General features: G+C 44.7%; 1 protein-coding gene across 4 annotated transcripts in view; it reads right to left on the bottom strand.

Annotated features, from left to right (window-relative positions):
• fhip1aa (FHF complex subunit HOOK interacting protein 1Aa) overlaps nucleotides 1-22,651 on the bottom strand; it is a 194,431-nt gene that overhangs the window by 49,496 nt on the left and 122,284 nt on the right. For all 4 annotated transcript variants that reach the window (XM_060827424.1, XM_060827443.1, XM_060827452.1 and 1 more), the window contains exons 5-7: nucleotides 13,899-14,057; nucleotides 11,708-11,794; nucleotides 8,659-8,826 (exon numbers count right to left, since the gene is read on the bottom strand). In XM_060827424.1, coding sequence (XP_060683407.1) covers nucleotides 8,659-8,826; nucleotides 11,708-11,794; nucleotides 13,899-14,057 — 414 coding nt within the window. The remainder of the gene's footprint in view (nucleotides 1-8,658; nucleotides 8,827-11,707; nucleotides 11,795-13,898; nucleotides 14,058-22,651) is intronic.

The following is a 22,651-nucleotide window of genomic DNA, read 5'->3' as shown; positions in this document are numbered from 1 at the left end:
AAAATTCATAAATGGGAGTTAGTAAACATTGGATACTTAAATTTTCAAGAAGCTTTTGATAAAGACCAACACCCCTCGCCCCCCACCTCGGCCAAGCCCCAAGAGATTGATGAGCAAAATTAAAGTTTGTGGGATATTATTTGGCATTAAGGATTGGCTAACAGACAGAAAGCAAAGAGTTGGAATAAACAGGCCATTCTCAAACTGAAACAAGAACAGAAACTGCTGGAGAAACTCAGCAGCATCTGTGGAGACAAAGCAGTGTTGATTTCTTCAGAAGATGAAGCATCATTGGATTTGAAATGTTAACTCTGCATTCTCCCCACAGGTTGCTGCCAGACCAACTCAGAGTTTCTCCAGTAATTTCTGCTTCTGTTTCAGATTGCCAGCATCCACAGTTCATAGAATCATTGAGATCTACAGCACAGAAACAGGCCCTTCAGTCCAACTCGTCCATGCTGACCAGACATCCAGATAAATCTGGTCACATTTGCCTGCACTTGGCCCATATCCCCCTCAACCTTTCCTTTCATATACCCATCCAGTGCCTTTTAAATGCTGTAATTGTATCAGCCTCCATCACTTCCTCTGGCAGCTCCTTCCTTATGCACACCACTCTCTACGTGAGAAAGTAGCCCCTTAGGTCCCTTTTACATTTTTCTTCTCTCACCTTAAACTTTTGGTGAGGTGTTGGACCGCTGGGTTTGGACTCAACCATGATCTTGGGTTCATGTTGCACTACATGTGACCCCACCACACTCTTCCGTACCTGCAAAATCTTCCTTACTTGGTCCTAGTCAAGTGTGTGGTGCTGGAAAAGCGCAGCAGGTCAGGCAGCATCCGAGGAACAGGAAAATTGATGTTCCGGGCAATTGACGTTCCAGGAATCCTGATGAATGGCTTTTGCCTGAAACAGCAATTCTCCTGCTCCTCGGATGCTGCCTGACCTGCTGTGTTTTTCCAGCACCACACACTTGACTCTAATCTCCAGCATCTGCAATCCTCACTTTTGCCTACTTTTCCCTTACGTGATCCCTCTGCCTAGAAATACTGTGTCCATGTTCTTCCCTCTCACTCTGCCTGTTGAAGGGGTTGCGCTCCGAAAGCCTGTGACTTCAAATAAACCTGTTGGACTATAACCTGGTGTCATGTGACTTCTGACCTTCTCTACAGTAAACACTGATACAAAATACTTGCCTAGCATCTCCCCCATCTACTGCGGTTCCACACATAGGCTGCTTTGCTGATCTTTAAGGGTTTTTCTTCCGAGTTACCCTTTTGTCCTTAATGTTTTTAATGAAATCCCTTCGGATTCTTGTTAACCCTACTTGTCAAAGTTACCTCGTGTCCCCTTTCTGCCCTCCTGATTTCCCTCTTACTCCTACTGCCTTTATACCTTAAGGATTCACTCAATCTCTGTTGTCTTTACCTGACATATGCTTCCTTCCTTTTTTTTGATGAAAACCTCAATCCACCATTCCCTACACCTACCTGCTTGCCCTTCACCCTAACAGGAACATACCGTCCCTGGACTCTATCTTATTTCTGAAGATTTCCCATTTTTCAGCCGTTCCTTTACCTGCAAACATCAACTTTTGAAAGTTCTTGCCTAATACCGTCAATATTGGCCTTCCTCCAATTTAGAACTTCAACTTTTAGATCTGGTCTATCCTTTTCCATCACTATTTTAAAACTAATAGAATTATGGTCGCTGGCCCCAAAGTGCTCCCCCACTGACATCTCAGTCACCTGCCCTGCCTTATTTCCCAAGAGTAGGTCAAGTTTTGCACCTTCTGTAGTCGGTGACCTTTGCTCTCCTACCATCAGGCTATGAATAGCAGGGTACCGTCAGGATCAGTACTTAAGAACTCAATATATATCAATGATTTGGATGGGGACCAAATATATTCTGAAGTCTGTGGATGATGCAAAGCTAGGTGGGAATATGTGCTCTGAGGAAGATGCAAAGTGACTTCAAGAAGATCAGGACAGACTTTATGATTGGGCAACATGGAAGATGATACATAATGTGGAAAAATCTGAGCTTATCTACTTTGATAGGAAGAACGGGTATGCAGTGTACTTCTTAAATACTCCATGTTTGGAAAGTGTACATACAAAAAAAGAATGTAGGTGCCTTTGACAATAAGGCATTGAAGGATAGCATTCAGCATGCAATTAGGAAGGCTAATAGAATAGTAGCCTTTACTGCAAGAGGATTAGAGTACATGAGCATGGTTAGACCACAGCTGGAGTACTGTGTGCTGTTGTGGTATCAGCATCTCAGGGAAGGTCTTAGTCCCATAGAGGGAGTATACTTGTTCTGAGGATGATGCAACTAACTTTTGAAGAGTGATTGGGAAAACTGTTTTGTGTTCTCTACAGTTTTGAAAAATTAGAGGCAATCTCATTGAAATCTACAAAACACTTAAAGAGATGGACAGGATAGATGCAGGTAAGATGTTCACCTTGCCTGGAGAGTTTAAAACCAGGTTCGAAACAAGAGGGAAGCCTAAAATGAGGTGAAATTTCCTTTACTCGGGAAATTTGTAAATCTTTGGAATTCACTATCAATCTGCTGTGGAAGGTTAGTTATTGAGTAAATTCAAAGGAAGGGTTGACTGATTTCTGAATAGCAATGACATAAAAGAGACATGGGCAAAGGGTTGGGCAAGACTTCGAAGGAGATGATCAAGCATGACCTGGAATCAAAAACTAATCATCGGAACATTGCTATAAAGAAGTGTAGAGAAAAATCCTTTGTTTTTATTTTAACACTTCTGTTTACTAGTGACAATAAATTTCCAGCAACACATTCCATCAATATTGGCAACTCTAACCAAGCTTCACAGAAGTATCTGCTCAACAATGAACACAGAGCTCACCAACTTCAACACATGCTCATTTTTGTAGATTATTACATGGCCAGCCATCAGCTCCCATGTCCCACAAAAAAAAAAGATGATTTTGAAAAAATAGACCAACTATTTTATGTCCTCAGATTATATATTTCTTTGGAATTAACATCACTGATCACTCATTTAACAGCAACTCCAGAGAACAGTCATTGTATTTACGTTTTACCATTGCTACATGGTTTTCTAGTCTTTGCAAAGACAATAAGTAAACATTTTATCAAATAATGACATAACAAGGAGAAAGGTTTATTTAATAGTAAGTGGTTAAGTAAACTGTATTAAATACAAACAGTAAATTTACAGTCAACACACACAACTTACTAGGCATACCCAGAACATTATGGTAATCTCCTGAGCCAGCTCTCATTGAGTTGCAGTCTCTGGCCAATCCTACATGGCAATCTGCTGCACTCATGCATGGAGTCCCCGGCTTATCTCCATTGTTGATGGCTTCAGAACAACTGCAAACTTTGTGCAAGCCAGCCACGGATAAGTCCTTAAAATTCGTCTATCACACATCAGAATAAAGCATTTTTAAAATGCTTTATCTTTCATGATTAAATTAAGCAACCTTTAATGCTCAGGATTCAAATTATATTTCCCTCCTTAGATAGAGCTGAAAATCAAATATACCCCAGAGGATTGTGAATGCTCCATCACTGATTATTATCAAGGCTGAGACAGACCAATGTTTGGTCTCTCAGGCTATTGGGGTGTGCAGGATGCAGACACCAAATTGGAGTTGAAACTGAAGATCAATCAGGTTCAACAGATGGTTTGCTCCTGCTCCTATTTGTTACATCCTTCCATTCTTCTAGACTTTAAAATTGCCACAAGACTTTTTAAAAAGGTAAATGACTTAGGATGAGTCATTGATTACAACGGGCAAACTTACTTGACTGCTGTTCAAACAGTTCAATAGTTTCTCATTCGCACTAGTTACAATTTGCAATTATAACAATGCATCCCTATTTTGTTATCGAATAGGTAAGCATTCTATAAAAACCCTGTGTTACAGCATGGAAAACAGAACCTTTGATCCAATCAACCCATGCCAATCATATTCCCAAATTAAACTAGCCCCACTTGCCTGCACTTGGCCCACATCCCTCCAAATCTTTTTTATTCATGTACTTATCCAAATGTCTTTAAATTTTTTTTAAACTGTACTCATATCCACCACTTCCTCTGCAAGCTCATTCCACACACTAACCACTCTCTGTAGCAAAAATATGCCCTTTGTGTCCATTATACAATCTTTCTCCTCTCACCTTAAAAATATGCTCCCTAGTTTTGAACTCCCCACTCTGGGGGAAAGACCTTTGCTGTTCACCTTATCTAGGTTCATAGAACCTCCTCGATCCTCACCTTCCACGCCACCAAGCTCCAGATACAATGCATCATCCTCTGTCATTTCTACCACCTACAGTCAGACCCCACCACCAGTGATATATTTCCTTCTGACCCATATCTGCATTCCACAGACACCATTCCCTCTGCGACTCCCTCCATGCCCCCCCACCAATCCACCCCTCCTCCCAACACCTTCCCCTGCCACTGCAAGAGGCACAAAACCTGCACCCACATCTCTCCCCCACCCCCCCTCACCTCCATCCAAAGCCCCAAAGAATCCTTGCACATCCAGCACATCCAAATATCTCATCTACTGTATCCGTTGCTCTCAATGTGGTCTCCTCTACATTGGGGAGACAGGAAGCCAACTTGCGTGATAGTTCAGAGAACATCTCCAGGACACATGCACCCAAAAACCTTGCCACCCTGTGGCTGAACACTTCAAATCCCTCTCTGACTCTGTCAAGGACATCCAAATCCTGGGCCGCCTCCACTGCCAAATCCAAGCCATCGGACGCTTAGAGGAAGAACACCTCAAATTCCTCCTTGGAACCCTCCAATCACACAGCATCAATGTTGATTTCACCAGTTTGCCCATCTCCCCTACCCCCCCCCCCCCCCCCCCCCCCCCCCCCCCCCCCCAAAAATCTTATCCCAGATACAAACGTCCAACCCAGCACCAACCTCTTGAACTGTCTGACCTGTCTATTTTCCTTTCCACCTATCTGGTCCTGTCTGTCACCATCACTCCTGACCTTCACCTATCTATTACCTTCCTTTCCCCCAGCCCCACACCCCTCCCATTTATCTCTCAGCCCCCTTGGGACCCCCACATTCCTGAAGAAGGGCTAATGCCTGAAATGTCGACTCTCCTGCTCCTCGGATGCTGCCTGACACATACTTTTTGACTCTTGACTCTCCAGCATCTAAAGTCCTCACTTTCTCCTGGTTTTATAAGTCTCTGTGAGGTCATCCCTCAACATCCTACGCTTCAGTAAAAAAGCATCAGTCTATCCAGCCTATTTTTATAACTCAACCCCTCCATTCCCAGCAACATCCTGGTCAATGTTTTCTGAATCCTCACCAGTTTGATAATATCCTTCTTATAAAAGGGCAATCAAAACTACACACAGTGCTGCAAAAGAGCTCAGCAACATGCTATACAACTTCAACACAAAGTCCCAATTCCTGTACTCAAAGGTCTGAAGGCAAACATGTTAAATATCTTCTTAACCACCCTGTCTGTGATGCAAATTTAAAAGAATTAGGTAGCTGAATCCCTGGGTATTTCTAACTTTACTCACAATAGAAGCGAACAACACTTCATCCCTTTCAACAAATCCCTCCACACTATTACATTCCCTCACAAGGGTACACTAATTTATGAACGCTGTTCCTCATTCCACACTCACCTCTGCACATTATACTCCGACGCCCATTTTCTTCTGGTCCTCACACAACCATTAACTCCTCCCAACATCCCCCTCTTTTCTTCCATTTCATTTGGGGCTTTACCTCTGTCATGCATCTCTGCCACCCCCCCTGCACCTGACATATGCTTCAGTTCTCACTGCAGGCACGATACAGACATGTCCTACACATTACCAATCTGCTTTCACTGGCATCTCAACTTGAACAACCTTTTACCCATTATTTGTGACCCTCATTTGCCACAGAAAATATGAAAAAAGTATCAACATTTCAAGTTTCATTTTCTCAAGTTGACCATCTGTTTATGCCCAACTTCTACACATCATCTTATCCCTTTACACCTTCCTCTTAGACCTCCACAGGAGCAAGCAGAAGATACCGCAGAGAGATATTCTTTCTCCTTCTCTCCCCAGCACTTGTTCAGACCCTGACATTCTGCATGGGTTTGAGACACTGGCTGTGTGTGTGGTGAACTCGGCACCGGGCCCTATAGCAAGAAGAACTCAGGAGATGGCTCACCAGATGACAGATGATAGCTTCACAAGCCCCACTCTGTCAAGGAAACTACGCTCTGGAGGTGCCAGTGTTGAATTGGGGTGGACAAGGTCAGAAGTCTCACAAGACCTGGTTATAATCCAACAGGTTTATTTGGAAGCACTAGCTTTCGGAGCGCTGCTCCTTCATCAGATGAGAATGACCTTGTAAATGAAACTGTTAGTCTCACACATGCAGTTATAATGGAAAGCCTGTCCAATGTGTTTCAGGACTGAGTGCGTGTGGAGTCTGCTTCCAATCAGTTATGTATAATCTCACAAGGCCAAGGATTCTGCAGTCCCAGCACGGGGCAGTCAGTATTCACAGCCTTTATAGTTTAGGAAACTTAAACTAAAATAACTTTGGGTCGAAACAGAGAATTGTTTCATTCGTTCTCATGTTTCAGAGAACAACATATACTGTTGATTGGGCCTTTAAATCCAGCTCCAGTGGCTCTGAGAGACTAATCCTGACAAGGTTTACAGGCACTGGGTCAGAATTTTCAATTAAAATGACACTGTGGTCCTGATCGCATCACAGGATTCTTATTTTAATACAGCCACAAACCAGACTGAGCAGCTGCTTATGGGATTTTGAAAAATGCTGCTGTTAATACGATGGGAATATACGGAGAATACATCCTTAAGTATTTAATCATTATTTTAACAGCCTGCCTAAAGGAAGAAGTTTTAAATAAAGGAATTCTAAAGTAAATTAGATATTTATTTGGAAGAGGTTTGCAGGGTTAGGGCGCAAAAACAAATCAGAGGCTTGGGATTGCTCTTATAAACAGCTGACAGAGACACAATAAACTGAATAGCTTCCTTCTGGCTGTGTGGTTTTACACAGAAACTTCTCGTTTTATTGTCAATTCAAGAGCAGCTATATTTCAAAACTCCTAAATGATGAATTCCTTAAACATCTGGTGCATTTTTCATCACTTAAACAAAGATTTTTTTTTCTTTCGGAATGGTCTCTTACAGTGAATCCACAAACCCGACACCGACAATCTTGATGCTTTTGCTAATCTAAATCCAGAAGCTTTCTTCCAGAATTGAGCAGGTAATGAAAGTCGTTCTTCCCATTTCTGAAGCTGGCTTCTTGCTGACCTGCTGTCAGGTGACTAACCCAACATTGGCAGGAGCCCCACATACTTCACTTTCTTAGTCCAACTGATATATGGTTGTGGAGACCAGGGGAAGATCAGGTTGTGGGCCTCCTGGGCCTCCTTCACCGCCGTCCCCTCACCACCAGACTCCTGGAGGAAGAACGCCTCATCTTCCACCTCGGAACACTTCAACCCCAGGGCATCAATGTGGACTTCAACAGTCTCCTCATTTCCCCTTCCCCCACCTCACCCTAGTTCCAAACTTCCAGCTCAGCACTGTCCCCATGACTTGTCCTACCTGCCTATCTCCTTTTCCACCTATCCACTCCACTCTCTCCTCCCCGATCTATCACCTTCATCCCGTCCCCCACTCACCCACTGTACTCCACGCTCCTCTCTCCCCACCCCCACCCTCCTCTAGCTTAGCTCTCCATGATTCAGGCTCTCTGCCTTTATTCCCGATGAAGGGCTTTTGCCTGAAACGTCGATTTCGCTGCTCCTTGGATGCTGCCTGAACTGCTGTGCTCTTCCAGCACCACTGATCCAGAATCATTGGAACAGGAGTAGGTCATCAGGAAGGACGTACACATTGCTGAAGAGGTTTACAAGAATGATTCCAAGGAGGAGAAACTTGCGTTGTGACGATGAAGGGAAGATACTGAGACTTGGTGAGGAGAAGGCTAACAGGAGATTTGATTGAACTTTTCAAAATGATGAGAAATATGAGCTGAGCAGTCAGAAATAAAGACTGTTCCTGCCTGGAAAGGATCAAGAACATTTTTGCACAGTGAGTGATCCAGGGTTGGAATGTGTTCCCTGGAAATGTGATGGAAGCGAGCTCAATCAAATATTTAAATAGAAACACTGTGCAGGGTGTTATGGGGAGAGGATGGGAGAACTTCACCAGGTTTAAAATGCTCATTCAGAGAGCTGGGTGTTCTGTGACTGTGTTAACATCCATGGGAAATCTCCACCCCACTCTGCCTTATGTAATGATTGACCCCCACATTCCAGCATTAATCACTACACGGCCAGAGGCAAGAATCCTGGCTGATTTTTCTCTCTTCCCTAATCTCACTGAGCTAATGCAACAGTCCCCATCCCTACCCAACACTAACAAAGTCAAACAAATCAGTGAAAGAGCTTGCGACCTTGCTGCTGGAGGATTTTTGAGTTACCCTCATTAATTTAAAGTCCTTCGGGCAGTACGTTGACTACATTACTGCTTGTGCATCCTTAAACAATTGTGTTGAATATAATTATGGAATTCTAAACCAAGAACACAGCTTCAGTCAAAGCAGAAAGTAAGCTTACCCGAAAGGGAGTGTTAATTCGGCTGACAAGTGTATCTAGAATCAGCACATTTTCATGCTCATGCAGCAGAATAAAGCTCAGGAAGGTCTGCAGCAGCGCAGGCTCCGAGATACTGCGGAGGAATAAGTCCAGGTATGCGGTTGTTGTCATCACTTCTTCCACAGTCAACTAAAAGGAATAGAAATATCATATCAAATGTTACTGAGAGGGGGAGTTCAGTACCTCTGAAGTGCTGGCAATCCACTCAGCTCAATGTCTTCAGACATTGACTTTCTATGACAGTGGAAAACAAATTATAGCATACTGGCAGCTCATTTCCCACATCTTCCAACTCAGATTCACATGGAAGTCATTAGACTTAAAAACCACGTGAGATCGAAAGTTGATTTGTTACCACACATTTTCCACTAACTGTTGCAAAGTTAAATGTACACCAGTGTGCACCCACCCTCCGAAAACCATCTGTAGTTTTAGGTTCTCGCAGTCGGGAAACATTTGCTCTTCCAAATCTTGGAGCTATTTTTCTGTCAAGTTCAACTTGAGGTGTTACAAAATGGGGAAGGCAAGATATATGATAATCAAGAACCCTTCATTGTTTAACATTCACAATATGTCAGAAACTCAAGAATACGTCTTACAGGCAGATGTTACTCAACAATGCTACTGCCTGTACATTATAGCACGGCAAATTCCCACAATAGGGAAATGGGAAGGAGGGGAAAGAGAGTTACAGTAGTGAAAAACAACCAAAGTAAGCCTGAAAGCAAATGAAGGAGAACCTGTCAAAGGATTAAGCAAGCAACTTGCACCTTGAACATTAACTGAGGGCACCTTTAAGGCATCGAGCCAACCTGAGCAGCTTCTCACTCCTTGATGCAGAGAAAAAATGCAGCAATGGATATTTGTTAACTGTAACACAAAGCTACTATTGTTGATGTACTTGGTATTCGTAAAATGGGATGAATAAAGATAGATCTGCGCCTTTCCATACGCCACAAGGTCTCTTCAGTTCTGTGCTTCCTCAATAGCCAACCTGTAACTAGCAATTCTATCACCAAATAATATTCACAGCTACAGTATCATAACTCTGCACAAGTTATGGTCATTTTTGACAGTCTCTCTCTCTTGGCTCCAGTACCCAGTGAAGGTAACAACTCTGACTGCGATTGTCTATCAGAGCTGATCTGTGATTGAATTAGGTATCGACTAACTCCACAGCCCATGACAAAAGGGTATGCAGAGTGCTAGGGCAGCATCGCCCTGCTCTTACATGGCCTTAGTGTGCTCTCAAACATATGTGCAGTGGAGCGTGGTTTAGGGACAAAGTTGAAGCTCTTGAGTTTGTAAGAGCCTAAGTCCGGGCAGTTTCAGGCACAAGCCTCATTCCCAATGAAGGGCTAATGCCGGAATCATCGACTCTTCTGCTCCTCAGCAGCTGCCTGACCTGCTGTGCTTTTCCAGCACCACACTCTCGGCTCTGATCTCCAGCATCTGCAGTCCTCATGTTCTCCTAAGTATGTGCAGCTATTTGTTTTGACACCCAGAGTTTATTCTGGGGGCCTGTTAACTCAACACCCGTCCCCTCAGAGATCAACTCCGAGCACAGGTGACAGAGAAAAAATGTCTGCCCAAAACACCACTCTCACCAGGCTCGACAGACTTTATAAGTCGAGGAATAGAGCGCAACAGTCAAGAAGATTTGCATAAAAGAATTTAACCCCACTATGACTATTCCCAGACAGCCGAAGGTGGTGAGGGAGGTTGGCTAACAGGTGAATTACAGCGCTTGTGAACTCCCTCCACTTAAACTAAACTGAACAACATCGCATGAGGCAGTGGACTTGGGACTACCGCATCATGAACCAGACAGCATATCCTGAGCACCAGGTATGATAAACAAATACTTCTATATTTTTGTAGAAACTACAGTACTGAAGGCAACCTGTGGCTGCTGCTGTTAGCACTTCCTCCCGTAACCCCATTTTAACTCCAATTTTTTTTTTAACCTTCCTTCATTGTGAATATTCCTCTTTCCTTTTGATAAAATTTGACTTCAGCATAAAACTACAGGAAGGGTGCTGTATGGTAACAGTTCTCAATTCGAAGCTTCCTCCTTTGGTCTTCAAGTGAGAATCATTGACCTCTGTTTTCTCATTGAGTCATATAGTACGGAAACAGGCCCTTCAGCCCAACTCATCCATACAGGCTGGGTATCCCACACTGAACTAGCCCCATTTGCCTCAAAACCTATTTATGTAGCTGTCCAAATCTCTTTGAAGTGTTATAATTGTGCTTGCATCTACCACTTCCTCTGGCAGCTCAAAATGATCATTCAGTATTTACTCAGGCCTCCCGCACTGTTTTAATTACTGTCCTTTTTCAGTGTTATTCCCAATCACCAGGTTACTACAGTCTCTAACTCTGTCAGAAATGCTGCTGGCCATGTCTATTCCCACCTCATTCTCTCCCTGATTCCTTTCAATTCCAATCCTCTGACCACTTGTCCTGTTTGCTTAACTCCACTTCTCTCCAGAGACTTTAATTCCCGATTTCCCTCTATCTTCTCCAGTGATCCCCACATCTCCGAATGCAGCTCATCTCTTTTTGATTTATTTTGTCACAGTAAAGGCTCAATATGTTATTGTTGCCATGAGAGGTCAGCTCATTCAACTTAGACCAAAGACAGAATCTAGACACTTCCAGCTCAGTATAATTCTACATCTGCTACTGAAACAGCAGGAAATGTTTTATTTTTCTGTTTATGATTAATAATTCTGGAATCAGTTAGCCCTTACTGCAGTCCAAACCTCTGGATGCTGGCAGTCCACATTCCCCTGTACTTCTGAGGATATGCGCTATATATTTCTATATTCTTAAATCAATGGGGGAGCTAAAATAACAATGTACATGGTCATCATTTCCCCCAAATATTTGTGCATATATACCATCTCAGGCTAAGGATAAAGCAGTATGTATACAAAACTTTAATACAGCACAATTTACAATTAGAAAGTCTATCTAAGGGATTTGCAACAAATAACCTACTAACTTTATGTAGTGCAGGAGCCAAGACAGGCACGAGGAATCCATTGTAGATGTAGTTTACCAGTTGATTACGTATCATAGGATGAGCCACCTAAATCAGAAACAGAATTAAACAAAAGGCTGAAATCACCCGAGCGTAACGGATTGTCTTTAAACTGAGACAATAAACTAGAGAGCCATGTCTGAGCCATTACAAAGATCAACAAGGGTGCAAGACAAGGCGGGGAAATTCACCTGGGTGATCCCATTCCTGCATTTCAAAAACATGGAGATTATAACAGAAAAGATTTTAGCTCGATGCAAGGTAGATTTTAATGACTTAAACAAAGAACTGTTTAAATTGGTCAAAAAGAATTGCTTTGGAACTTTCAGCATCACATGGACAGATTCTGAAATTATGCTCAGGTCTGAGAGTTGGACTCTGCAGTTCACAACAGCTGTGAAATGAAACCTTGATTCTGTTTCATACCCTGGTCGGCATGGACCAGTTTGGCAGAAGGGTGTGTCTCTCTGCTGTCGGGCTCTATGACTCTATAATGCACCTTTGTTTTGAATAATGTGCAAACTTTTCTTACTAAGAAATTGGAAAGCCCAGATGGCCTCCTTCATCAAAGACCGCAATTTTCACTCCCATGTGGTCGACAATGCCCTCCAGCACATCTCCTCCATTTCACGCACCTTCACCCTTGAAGCTGACCCCTCCCAACGCAACAAGGATAGAATCCCCCCGGTCCTCACCTTCCACCCCACCAAACGCTGGATACAACGCATCAACCTCTGCCACTCCTGCCACCTACAAACAAACCCCACCACTAGGGATATCTTTCCACCCCCATCCCTAACTGTGTTCCGGACAGACCATTCTCTCCGTGACTCCACACCCCCCACCAGCCCACAGCTCATTCCTGGCACCTTCCTCTGCCAGCACAATAGTACAAAGCCTGTGCCCACACCTCCACCCTCATACCTCCGTTCAAGGCCCCAAAAGAAGCCTTCCACATCCATCACAGATTTACCGATACTTCCACATGTCATCTACTGTATCCGCTGCACCCAATGTGGTTTCCTCTACATCGGGGAGACAGGACACTAACTTGCGGATTGTTCCAGGGAACATCTTTGGGACACCCTAACCAACCAACCCACCACCCCATGGCTGAACATTTCAACTCCCCCTTCCCATTCTGCCAAGGACATGCAGGTCCTGGGCCTCCTCCATCACCAAACCTTAAACACCCGATGCCTGAAGGAGGAACACCTCATATTCTGCCTTGGGACCCTGCAACCACACGGAATCAATGTGGATTTCACCAGTTTCCTCACTTCACCTCCCCCACCTTATCTCAGTCCCAAGCCTCCATTCGGCACTGCCATCTTCACCTGTCACTTCCTTCCCATCCACCTGCTCCACCCTCCTCTCTGACCTATCACCTTCCTCCCACCCTCCACCTTCATCTACCTCTCACAATCCAAGCTACCTTCAACCCCAGCCCCACTCCCCTCCCAGTTTTCTATCTCAGCCCCCGCCCCACAAGCCTCTTTCCTGATGAAGGGCTTCTTCAGCTCCTCAGATGCCGCTTGACCTGCTGTGCTTTTCCAGCACCACATTCTCAACGTAGGAATTGGAATACCGATAAATCAATTGATACATTTGCACAGTTAATAAATGAGATGGAAGAAATCTGAATGGGAGTCAATTTGATGTCCTAAATGTGAAACTAGTGAGATAAAATGTTATGCATATAAAGACTGTGCACACACATACTTCACAGACAATAGGACCAATAAACTCTCCTGTGGAATTACTCACTCCAGTCAGAGGCTGTGCTAACGTCAAGTGTCTGAAGTACAAATGCTAAAACCCACAAGTAACATGCACTATTTGCAAGAGTTTGTTATCGGTTCAGAATTTGTACCTTTTAATGCTTACAGAGTTCTAGGTTAAGTGTGTGTGTGTGTGTGTGTGTGTGTGTGTGTGTGTGTGTGTGTGTGTATGTATGTATAAGGGAAGACACGTTTTGCACTCCATTTTTCACACTCATTACTACAGCCCACATGTCTCAGAGAAGTGCTGAACTCTCAATAGCTATATCTTCTAAGCTCAGCTGAAATCCAACACTCGGGGTTTTATCGAGGCTACACAGTAAAAGGCCAGTGCCTTGCACTGTGTGGACAGGTTGCCGGGATGTCTTTACCTGTATTACTGCATTGCAGAACTCCAGGGAGTTCATGAATTGTACAAGTGTAGGAATATGCATCCAGTCCTCCCGCTGCAGGTAGTGCCATTCATCAGACCTCACTTCCAGTTTCGTGGGCAGTGAAGAGTACAGGCCGCTCAGTCCTGTGGCTAGCACCTGTCGGTTACATAATTGAGAGAGAGTGAGAGAGAGAGAGAGAGAGAGAGAGGGAGAGAGAGAGCGAGAGAAAGAGAGAGAGAAAGAGAGAGAAAGAAATCAAAACACTGGAATTATAAACAAACCCATTCAAATACAGGATGACATAAATCTTAAATCAAGGGAAAAAAACTGCAATTTGTAGAAATCAAACAAAAACAGGAAATACTGAAGAATGTTCTGGGAAGAGAAACACAATTGAGGCCAACGAATTGGAAATAGAGGAATAAATATTACAATCAACAATGTACTTTCTTCCTCAAAATTCTTTGTAAATTGCAAAACATTGACTCTTTCTTGGATTGTCATAGATCTTACAACCAGAATCTCTCACAAGGTCCTGCCAAGAGGTGGTTATCATTCAGCTTTGATTTTTGGTGCCAGGTACCAACACCATCTAAGAGCGATTGAATTATTAAATAAAATTAAAATTGATCACTAATCATCAATGTAACTCTCAAATGGTTCTGTATCATCTTTAGAGCTTTGATTAGGCTTTTAAATTTGGGTTACTCATAGGCAGTGGATTAGACACTAATTAAGAATGTTTTTTATCGGATATACTCATTTCAGTTGTAGTCATCAAACTACACCCTGCTGTCACACAAGTATGTCTTTCAAAGAGAGAATAACTTTAATAAAAATTATTTTCTATAAAAATACTGATTGTGCTGCTGTATGGCAGATTCTACATATAAATGTGGTTGATCTGTAAATAAACTTGGGCAAAATCTTGAAGAAAAATAACAGTTAAAACTAGCTCAATTTTGAAAATCTCAGCATATCTATAATAAAGATGCAGGAAATCTGTTACCCTTTCTCTTGCAATTCTGCTTTCGCTCATTGCTGCTCTCAATACTCCCATTATTTAAACGCCCCGCCATCTTTTGCGCTTCATCACAGTTCTTTCATTCTTCGTTCTTTGTAATTCATCCAAGACACTATTTTCCTACCATCCATATTCCCCTGACATATAATTTATAGTTTTGACTTGTGTTGTGCCATAAGGTGACCTTTGTTACAGTACGTTCTGTATCGGGTCAAAAGCACCACTCAAAGCCTACAATGCCTGAAATGTAAAAGGTAAGTTCTTTCCTTCTGTCATCACTCCAGGAGTGGCTGCTTCTCTTCCATTGTGTCATGTCCTACATTATCAGTGCTTGAATGAAACACATTTCGAAAGCCTGGCTTCAGTTTAATCCTTCAATAGTAAGGTGCGTAAATTATTTATTTTCTAAGACAAGATTAATGCCTTGCTATTATTCTGCTTCTGTATGACTGAAGCTGAATTGACTTTTGTTAAAACCAAAACCACATGCTCCAACTTGATAACACCATTGACGCATCAGCCTTTGTTGACATACCCTGAAAGATTCCTCATGAATTGGATCGCAGGTTGTAAATAAAGGTTGTTTGATGACTTGATTTACTTTCAACATTTCTAAAATTGATCATTTCCGTTGATTAAGTTGTTGGTTGGAAATAATTTCCAATGCTCATTTTTCCCTGGTCAAAATAAATCAACAACTTCAATTTGTTTTGGAGCCCTCACAAAACAGTGTGTCAGGATTGCCCTTGGACTAAGGTCTCTGAGGAGTGTGTGCTCTTAGGAGGAGAAAGTGGAGACTGCAGATGCTGGAGATCAGAGCTGAAAATGTGTTGCTGGAAAAACGCAGAATGATTCCTGATGAAGGGCTTATGCCCGAAACGTCGAATTTCCTGTTCCTTGGATGCTGCCTGACCTGCTGCGCTTTTCCAGCAACACATTTTCAGTGTGTGCTCTTAGTCTCACAAGATTGATCCAGGTATCTTCACCCTGACGGACATATGCATCGCTGAGTGCGAAACTGACTGCTGTCGATTCCAAACAACAGCAGAGAGCAGGCCCTCAGAGTGTTTATGATAGGTGTCAGGGAGATAATACAATTGAGAACCAAGAAAGTTTAGAATGGGGTGAAAAAGCAAATAATTAGAATTAGAATCCCTACATTGTGGAAACAGGCCCTTCGGCCCAACAAGTCCACACCGACCCTCCGAAGAGTATCACACCCAGACTCATTATCCAATTCTCTACATTTTCTCTGACTAATGCACCTAACCTACACATCCCTGAACACTCTGGGCAATTTAGCATGTCCAATCGACCTAACCTGCACATCTTTGGACTGTGGGAGGAAACCGGAGCACCCGGAGGAAACCCACGCAGACACGGGGAGAATGTGCAAACCCCACACAGACAGACAGCTGTCAAAGGCTGAAATTGAACCTGGGTCCCTGACACTGTGAGGCAGCAGTACTAACCACTGAGCCACCATGCCACCCTAAATAAGAAAAGCAAAGCGAAGTTATGAGAAAAGACTGGCAGTTAACATAAAGAGATGTCCCAAAGTCTTCTATCAGCATAAAAAAGTTAATTAAAAAATCGTAGAAAGAAAAGTAGGGCAGATTCCAGACCACAAGGTGGGCGAGGTGTTAAATGGCTACCTTGCATCTGCCTTTACCAGGTCATGGAGAAAGAGGAAGAAACTCTATCACTTGAAGGGTTCAAAATTGACAACAAGTCTTGGATAGACTCAGTTGGATAGCGAGATGTTTTTGACCGGCATGGACATGGTGGTTATTCTTCCATGCTGTAGGTCTCCAAACCGTTGGTTCTTTAATTGACAACACGCCAGGACCAGATTAGATACATCAGAGAATATTGAATGAAATGAGTGAGGAAATTGCAGGAGCATTGTCCACAATCTTGGAGTCTTCTCTGTACTCAGTGGGGCTGCCAAAAGACTGGAAAGTTACAGTTTTATTCAATAAAGGCTGGAAGGATAAATGCCACCAACTTGTTATGGAGCAGAGCAGACCCCCTCCAAAATATATTAAGATGGTATCCTAGGCTCTAACTTTTTGTTATTTTAAAAAGGTAAATAATGTGAGGTTCTGTGTTCCAGATGCAATTTGATTGATCAAACCACTTGATGTTAAGTAAAATGTAATTTATTCAACCACTATAGTTAAAATACAATAAAAGAAAGAGGGACTTGGAATAATTTGACTCTACTGGAAAACTTAACAGAATAATAGATTACTAAACAATAACTATTCTAATGTAGCAATACTCAAACACACCCTGGGCAAAAGTGAATCCAGAAAACAGAATATTGCACATGCAGTTCTCTATTACAGGAGGAAAGAACGTTAAAAGATAATTCTGAGAGAAATCTCAGAGACAGTGTTGCAGCCAGAAAGGATTCACTGTCTCTCAACCCTGCTGAGACCCCAGCAACAACTGCCAAAAGCTAATTAAAAATCCAGAATCAGAGAGAGCTTGACCACACCCTCTCAGGCTGCTTCTATTGTTCCAATTTTTTTTAAAAAACCAAGGCTTCACAAGTTTCTTTTAACCTTCACAGACTGTTAGGCACTTGCTCCCCAATCTCTAAACTAAACCAGGATACCTCTTAAAGTCATGGTATCATTAGAAATTACAAATCAGTCTGTTCAACTTTAGTGGTGGGGAATGTTCCAAGAAACAATTCATTGGGATAAAAACAGTAGTCATATTAAAAAAAAGGTAGGTAGATTTCTAAAGGGGAAATTGCGTTCAACTAACTTGCAGGAATTTGTTTGAAGAAAGTAGAGTCACAGGTAGATAGGATAGTGAAAAAGGAAAGCATACCAAATGCCTTCATTGGTTAGAGCATTGAGTATATAGGAGTTGGGAGGTCATGTTGCTGCTGTACAGGATATTAGTTAGGCCACTTTTGGAATATTGCATTCAATTCTGGGCTTCTTCCTATTGGAAGGATGTTGTGAAACTTGAAAGGGTTCAGAAAAGATTTACAAGGATGTTGCCCTGGTTGAAAGATTTGAGCTATAGGGAGAGGTTGAACAGGCTGGGGCTGTTTTCCCTGGAACATCAAAGGCTGAGGCTGTTTTCCCTGGATGGTCGATGACTGAGGGGTGACCTCATAGAGGTTAATAAAATCATGAGGGGCATGGATAGGGTAAATAGACAAAGTCTTTTCCCTGGGGTGGGGGAGTCCAGAACTAGAGGGCATAGGTTAAGGGTGAGGGGGGAAAGATATAAAAGGGACCTAAGGGGCAACATTTTCACGCAGAGGGTGGTATGTATATAGAATGAGCTGCCAGAGGATGTGGTGGAGGTTGGTACAATTACAACATTTAAAAGACATCTGGATGGATAGATGACTAGGAAGGGTTTAGAGGGATATGGGCCAAGTGCTGGCAATTGGAACTAGATTAGGTTAGGATATCGGGTCGGCATGGACGGGTTGGACCGAAAGGTCTGTTTCTGTGCTGTACACCTGTGTGACTCGAAGTAACAGAAAGGCTTAATAAGGGTATTGCTGTTGCTGTCTATGGATGTGCAGAAAGTGTTTGGTACAGTGCCACCCAACAGACACTCGAGGAAAATGACAGGTCATAGAATAAAAGAGTCATCAGCAGCACGGATACAAAATCTGGCAGAGTGATAGGAAACAGAAATGATCAATGGAAATCTTTCAGGTCGGAAGGAAGTTGGTAGCAGAGCTGCACGTGGGTGAGTATTAAGATTCACACCTTTCCTGACATATGTTAATGAACCAGATCTTGGAGTGCAAGTGATGACTTCAAATCGCTGCTGACAACACAAAGATGAATGGGAAGAATTGTAATCTGAGAGGAGGGCAGTGTGCAACTCTAAAAGGACACAGAGAGGTTGGGGAAGTGGACTCGGAGGTGACAAATGAGGCTCAATACAGAGAAGTACGAGGTGACGCAACTGAGTCAGAAGAATAGTGACAGACAAAATACAGGACGGGTTACAATTCTAAAGGGGACGTGAAAACAACGGTACCTGGGTGGACATGTGCCCAGATCGCTGATGTTGGGAGGACACAGCTAGAACAAAGCATACAATATCCTCAACCTTCCCTTTCAGGGCACGGACTACAAGGGTAAGGAAGCGATGTTGAACACGTATACGATACTTATCAGACCCCAGCTGGAGTATTGTGTAAAGTTCTGGATCCCACATTAAAGGAATGACGTAAATGCATTAGGAAGAGTGCCAACGTGACTTATAAGAATGAAAAACTTCAGTTTTGTGGATAGATTTATGATGTTGAGGCTCCTAGGAGAAGGATGCGAAGGAGTGTTATATGGATCTGGTCGGTATGGACGAGTTAGACCAAAGGGTCTGTTTCTGTCCTGTACATCTGCAGGACAGCATTTGTGAAAATCATGAGTGGGTTGGAGATACAGTAATGGATAAGGAGAAACTGATCCTGCTCATAAAAGGAACCAGAACAGGAAGGTGTGGATTTAAAGTGATTGGCAAAAGGAGCTAATGTGATGTCAGAAAAAAGAACTTTTCACTCAGTCAGTACTTAGGGTATGGAAACCTGGAGGTGTGGGCGAAGGAGGTTCAATTGAGACATTCAAGAGGGCATTAGATGATTATTTGGATACAAATAAAGTTCAAGAATATGTGAACAAAGGAAAATGGCATTAAATAATTGCACACATTTGAACAGCTGATGTAGACACAATAGACCAAATGAGCTCCTTTTGTGCCAGAAGACATCTGTGACTCTGTGCATAGAAATACAGGGACAAAACCAATGGGAAAGAAAAGACAGAGGTACAAACCAGGAATGCCACAGTGTGGCCTTTCTTCCTTGTGCTTCTGTTGCAAATACTACAAACACCATGGGTGGCACGGTGGCACAGTGGTTAGCACTGCTGCCTCACAGCGAGACACGGGTTCAATTCCCGACTCAGGCGACTGACTGTGTGGAGTTTGCACGTTCTCCCTGTGTCTGCGTGGTTTTCCTCCGGGTGCTCTGGTTTCCTCCCACAGTCCAAAGATGTGCGGGCCAGGTGAATTGGCCATGCTAAATTGTCCGTAGTGTTAGGCGAAGGGGTAAATGTAGGGGTCTGGGTGGGTTGCGCTTCAGCGGGTCGGTGTGGACTTGTTGGGCAGAAGGGCCTGTTTTCACACTGTAAGTAATCTAATCATATCCATATGCTGCCAACAGAGAGAGACAACCTGCTGAAATGGCAGTCCTGATACTGAAATAATCTGAAGCTGGGTCTTAAAGAATTCACTGTGGGATTCGCCTTACGAAGAAATAATGTCAAAGCACTATTGTGGAAAGAAACAGTCGTTAGGGTTTGTGTGGATGACCGCCTTGTGTTTCAGACAGCATTACATTCTTGTTTCAGTCACATCATATCAGCTCATTCTGTATTTTATAAAACACTGTCAGTCTAATTTTCTCCTTTTGAAATAGTGATTCCCATTCAATCTTTAATCAAAATTTATTGGAGCTATCAATGCATCACACCCAGTACAGGGGAGATGTCAGTGCCACCACACCCAGTACAGGGGCGATGTCAGTGCCACCACACCCAGTACAGGGGCGATGTCAGTGCCACCACACCCAGTACAGGGGCGATGTCAGTGCCACCACACCCAGTACAGGGGAGGTGTCAGTGCCACCACACCCAGTACAGGGGAGGTGTCGGTGCCACCACACCCAGTACAGGGGAGGTGTCGGTGCCACCACACCCAGTACAGGGGAGGTGTCGGTGCCACCACACCCAGTACAGGGGAGGTGTCGGTGCCACCACACCCAGTACAGGGGAGGTGTCGGTGCCACCACACCCAGTACAGGGGAGGTGTCGGTGCCACCACACCCAGTACAGGGGAGGTGTCGGTGCCACCACACCCAGTACAGGGGAGGTGTCGGTGCCACCACACCCAGTACAGGGGAGATGTCGGTGCCACCACACCTAGTACAGGGGAGATGTCGGTGCCACCACACCCAGCACAGGGGCGATGTCGGTGTCACCACATGCAGTACAGGGGAGATGTCAGTGCCACCACACCCAGTACAGGGGAGATGTCAGTGCCACCACACCCAGTACAGGGGCGACGTCAGTGCCACCACACCCAGTACAGGGGCGACGTCAGTGCCACCACACCCAGTACAGGGGCAACGTCAGCGTATCCACACCCAGTACAGGGGCGATGTCAGTGCCACCACACCCAGTACAGGGGAGATGTCGGTGCCACCACACCCAGTACAGGGGAGACGTCAGCGTATCCACACCCAGTACAGGGGAGATGTCAGTGCCACCACACCCAGTACAGGGGAGATGTCAGTGCCACCACACCCAGTACAGAGGAGATGTCGGTGCCACCACACCCAGTACAGGGGCGATGTCAGTGTATCCACACACAGTACAGGGGAGATGTCAGTGCCACCACACCCAGTACAGGGGCGATGTCAGTGCCACCACACCCAGTACAGAGGAGATGTCAGTGCCACCACACCCAGTACAGGGGCGATGTCAGTGCCACCACACCCAGTACAGGGGAGATGTCAGTGCCACCACACCCAGTACAGGGGAGATGTCAGTGCCACCACACCCAGTACAGGGGAGATGTCAGTGCCACCACACCCAGTACAGGGGAGATGTCGGTGCCACCACACCCAGTACAGGGGAGACGTCAGCGTATCCACACCCAGTACAGGGGAGATGTCAGTGCCACCACACCCAGTACAGGGGAGATGTCAGTGCCACCACACCCAGTACAGAGGAGATGTTGGTGCCACCACACCCAGTACAGGGGCGATGTCAGTGTATCCACACACAGTACAGGGGAGATGTCAGTGCCACCACACCCAGTACAGGGGCGATGTCAGTGCCACCACACCCAGTACAGAGGAGATGTCAGTGCCACCACACCCAGTACAGGGGCGATGTCAGTGCCACCACACCCAGTACAGGGGAGATGTCAGTGCCACCACACCCAGTACAGGGGAGATGTCAGTGCCACCACACCCAGTACAGGGGCGACGTCAGTGCCACCACACCCAGTACAGGGGCGACGTCAGTGCCACCACACCCAGTACAGGGGAGACGTCATTGCCACCACACCCAGTACAGGGGCGACGTCATTGCCACCACACCCAGTACAGGGGCGACGTCATTGCCACCACACCCAGTACAGGGGCGACGTCAGTGTATCCACACACAGTACAGGGGAGATGTCAGTGCCACCACACCCAGTACAGGGGCGATGTCAGTGTATCCACACACAGTACAGGGGAGATGTCAGTGCCACCACACCCAGTACAGGGGAGATGTCAGTGCCACCACACCCAGTACAGGGGAGATGTCAGTGTCACCACACCCAGTACAGGGGAGATGTCAGTGTCACCACACCCAGTACAGGGGAGATGTCAGTGCCACCACACCCAGTGAAGGGAAGATGTCGGTGCCACCACACCCAGTACAGGGGAGACGTCAGCGTATCCACACCCAGTACAGGGGAGATGTCGGTGCCACCACACCCAGTACAGGGGCGATGTCAGTGTATCCACACACAGTACAGGGGAGATGTCAGTGCCACCACACCCAGTACAGGGGCGATGTCAGTGCCACCACACCCAGTACAGAGGAGATGTCAGTGCCACCACACCCAGTACAGGGGCGATGTCAGTGCCACCACACCCAGTACAGGGGAGATGTCAGTGTATCCACAC

The sequence above is a fragment of the Hemiscyllium ocellatum genome, chromosome 1 (assembly GCF_020745735.1).
Source record: "Hemiscyllium ocellatum isolate sHemOce1 chromosome 1, sHemOce1.pat.X.cur, whole genome shotgun sequence".
Taxonomy (NCBI): domain Eukaryota; kingdom Metazoa; phylum Chordata; class Chondrichthyes; order Orectolobiformes; family Hemiscylliidae; genus Hemiscyllium; species Hemiscyllium ocellatum.
This window is presented reverse-complemented; position numbering and strand designations above follow the sequence as displayed.